Source organism: Saccostrea cucullata, unplaced genomic scaffold (assembly GCF_032062105.1).
Source record: "Saccostrea cucullata isolate Sc308-1 unplaced genomic scaffold, CSIRO_AGI_Scuc_v1 ctg9026, whole genome shotgun sequence".
NCBI lineage: Eukaryota > Metazoa > Mollusca > Bivalvia > Ostreida > Ostreidae > Saccostrea > Saccostrea cuccullata.
In genome coordinates, this window is record NW_026926311.1 from 8,035 (window position 1) to 11,865 (window position 3,831).

Consider the following 3,831-nt stretch of genomic DNA (forward strand, 5'->3'; position numbering starts at 1 on the left):
ACCCCCATTTGACCCCCTGGGGCAAAATCAAAATTCCGAAAGCTTACTGCACATCTACATGGACCCCACCAACCATCTCCCAAAAGCTGGTTAGGCTACTGAGTAAAATGTAGAAGGAGTTCAGGGAAGACGGGGCTTTTTGGACAAAAAACGTCATTTTTCGACCCCCATTTGACCCCGGGGCAAAATCGAAATTCCAAAACCTTACTGCACATCTACATGACCCCACAAACCATCTCCCAAAAGATGATTAAGCTACTGTGTAAAATGTAGCAGGAGTTCAGGGAAGAAAAGTGTGACAGACGGACGGACGGACGGACGGACGGACGGACGGACGGACATGAGTAACAACAATATACCCAAAACTTTCTTTAGAAAGTGCGGGTATAATTATCATAATTATAGAAATTATGTTTTGTGTAAGGGTTTCATTAAGCTGAGTCAGTTATGCTGTAAATCAAGAATATTTAATTTGAAAATATATATAGCTATTGCATATAGAGGATTTTGATCCATGTGTTGTTACTGTAAACCAGGGGCCTGTTTCACAAACATTTCCTAAGATATGTCGTAAGACATAACTTAAGATATGCCTAAGTTATAACTTAGGAAGTTCCTAAGATTTATCACAGCTGTTTCACGAAACAATCTTAACTAAACTTTATCCTAGGACATTTCTTAAGCTGTGAATAGCTGTGTGTAAATAATAACCCACATAACTACAAATCCTTAACATGTATTGTAAGAGTAGTTTGAGTAGTCTTTAGTTTAAGGTAGCTTATTTCAATTAGTTTGAAAAAAATAGTCTGAAAGGGGGAGAGGTGTGGATTGGGGGGGTTGGGTTGGGGGGTTGTGGTAAGGATTTCTTTTACTTTCATATGAAATGGACAAAAGTGTGATTAAACTGACCTACTCAATTATTTTCCTTGACAAGTTGCCCGATGGAACTTAGTACACCCTCACCTCCATACCACATACGATATACATGCATGTATTTTTTTTAATTATTCTCAAAGTAGGTGTTTGCTTAATACAAGGTAACGTTCCTAGTAAACCTTATCGAACACGGCAATCGTTAGATATATTTTTTTTCTTCATGAATGGGTGCTTTTTCTTTGTTTGATCTTCGTTAGTAGTCCGTGCTTCGTTTAAAGCTTTCTCGCTCACAAAATAACAATGTCTCGACAGAAGAGGAACCCCAATTTTACGAATGCTGAAATAACTATTCTTATAGAAGAAGTAGAAAGAAGAAAAGATGTTCTTTCTCCAAGCACAATTCCACCGTGACTAATCAAGCCAAAAAGGGGGAATGGGACCATATTTGTTCTAAAGTGAATTCGGTCAATACAAGTTACATTAGGTCAGCAGAGGAACTAAAGAAAAAGTGGAGTGCCATTTGCAGCGAAGGTAAAAAGAAATTCGCAAAAATTAAAAGGGAACAGAGAAAAACTGGAGGTGGTCTTTTGCCGGCAGACTGTACTACAACCCCACTAGAGGAAAAAATACAATCAATTTTGGGTGAGACATCTACATCCGGAGTTGAGGGGGGCATCGACACTCTTGTACAAAGTGAACGAGGTTGGTGTCCACTAATACTAGTATTACATACGCATATCAAATCTTTTTTAAATTCTAAAAATGATTGGGGCACTTGTCCATAATTTGTTAGTTATTAACAAGTTGTGGTGTGTTTGTTCTAGCATCTTTTTTGCCAATTCTTCTAGTCATATTTGTATTTTTCCTCATGTTTATTAATATCCTTGTAAGGGATATATTCAAATATGGGCATGTGTAACTTTTTCTTATATGGTTAATTTGTTTAGCATTGTAAAAAATGCTCATTTACAACAAAAAGTTTGTTTTTATACTTGCAAAAAACATAGCAGAGAGACTCATGGATGGAGAAATAAATTATTAATTCTAAAAATGATTGTTATTTACTTCAGATTAAACACATACATTCACACACCTTCCCTCACCAGGCGCGGATCCAGAAATTTTTCTAAGGGGGGGGGGGGGTTGAAGTATTTTTCAAAAGGGGGGTTGAAGGCGAAAACAGTTAAAGCGTACGTTGTACACATACATAAAGTTAAATAACTCAATAGAATATCGTTACAGGGTCGAGTATGGTTTTTGAAAGTGGGACGTTGATCAATCTGGGAAAAAGTACTTGTATACTATACATTACCAGAAAGTTTTTGAAAAAGAAAGGAAAATAAATCTCCGAACCTTATAATCCTATTTTGTAAAGGGATGGGGTTTTATTTTATTTTAACAACCGAATTTCTTTATATATTACAACAATAGCCTTTAACTTAACAATTTCTATAGTAAAAAAACAACAAAAAAATTGGAACTTTCTTATTTCTCTTTCTTTTTTGCAAATCCAAAGGGGGCGGGGGGTTGCAACCCCCGTAACGTAACCCCCCCCCCTCTGGATCAGCCACTGCTCACCTACAAACACATCCTCACACACACACACACACTAACATTAATATATATATATATAACGTATATAATTTATTTATTATAATATTTATAACTTTTATTTTATTTTAAAGATGAGTCGAATGAAGTGGAAAGAAAAGGGGCTATCCTTACAGAAAGTCTATCAACGGACCAATCATTGGAAGTATCTACGGCTACAACAACAGTTACTGCTACATGTAGTGAAACTAGCAAACCTACATCAACATGCATTAATGGTAAACTCATCATTCCAATCTGTATACTTGAGTCATCATCGCCTTTAAAACTGATCAATCACTGCACTGAAAATAATGCTTTGTTTAGTTCTAAAAAAATGACATTCAAAAGATAAAAATAGCTCCCTGAGAAACACAGACCCCTTTAAAGATTGCAATGAAAGACATGTATCTGAAGAGAAAAAGAATTTTCCTGACTTTTTTTTTAAGAATTATTTTCTTTCTATGTCTGACATATCTTAGAGTTCATGTACATCCCAACCTGGAAAATAATCCTGCGCCTGTCTTTACTTATACATGTACTAATCTTCAAATGTGTAACATAATTTTATTCGTTCATTCTTTTTTACTTGTAGCACCAACTAGGAAGCGAAAACAGGACCTGCAATCACCATCACTTGAATTAGTTAAAATTGAAAAAGAAAGACTGGATATAGAGAAAAAGAGAATGGAGCTTGAAGCAGAAAGACTGGCAGTTGAGCAGAAACGGCTTAGTATGAGCAGGGGAGACTGCAAATTGAGCAAGAAAAACATAATATTAAACTTTGTCAGTTGGGCATTATTTCTAATGCCACAGTAACACCTATCCAATAAATAAATTTTGTAGATGTTTAATATAAATGTTTTATATTTCATATTACACTCATTTATACACAAAAGTATTTTATTCTTCAGTACATGTCATTCATTAGTACATGTGCATACATTTTCTAAAATCTAGCTTCAATCAACTGTCTCCTATTGTCATTTCCATCATTTAGGGTTCCATGATATACACAGTCATTACCGTCATTAATAACAGGCCTGCCTTGTGGTTCTGGGACTCTGTTTTCAACACAAATGTTGTGCAAAACTGCAGTCGCCACTATGATGTTGCAGGTTCTTTTGGGTGAAAACTGTAAAGTACCACCAGAAGTGTCCATGCAGCGAAAGCGCATTTTCCACACTCCGAAACACCTTTCAATTACATTTCTCGTTTTTATGTGTGCTGTGTTATAGGCATTCTCCTTGGGTGTAGTTGGGTTCATAACAGGTGTAAGTAGAAATGATCTAAGTGGATATCCACTGTCACCTAAAAGTCAACCTCTTCAGATTTTTTGTTTTCAAAAAGTTGACAAAGGGTGGA

General features: G+C 35.8%; 1 protein-coding gene across 1 annotated transcript; it reads left to right on the forward strand.

Moving 5' to 3' along the window:
* Nucleotides 1-565: 565 nt before the first annotated feature.
* On the forward strand, nt 566-3,199 carry LOC134271360 (myb/SANT-like DNA-binding domain-containing protein 4; the record flags this gene model as incomplete). The annotated part of the gene is made up of 4 exons (XM_062753574.1): nt 566-570; nt 1,235-1,578; nt 2,562-2,705; nt 3,062-3,199. Coding segments are annotated over exons 1-4 (631 nt in total), but the record flags the coding sequence as incomplete, so codon positions are not given.
* Between the last annotated feature and the right edge of the window lie 632 nt (nt 3,200-3,831).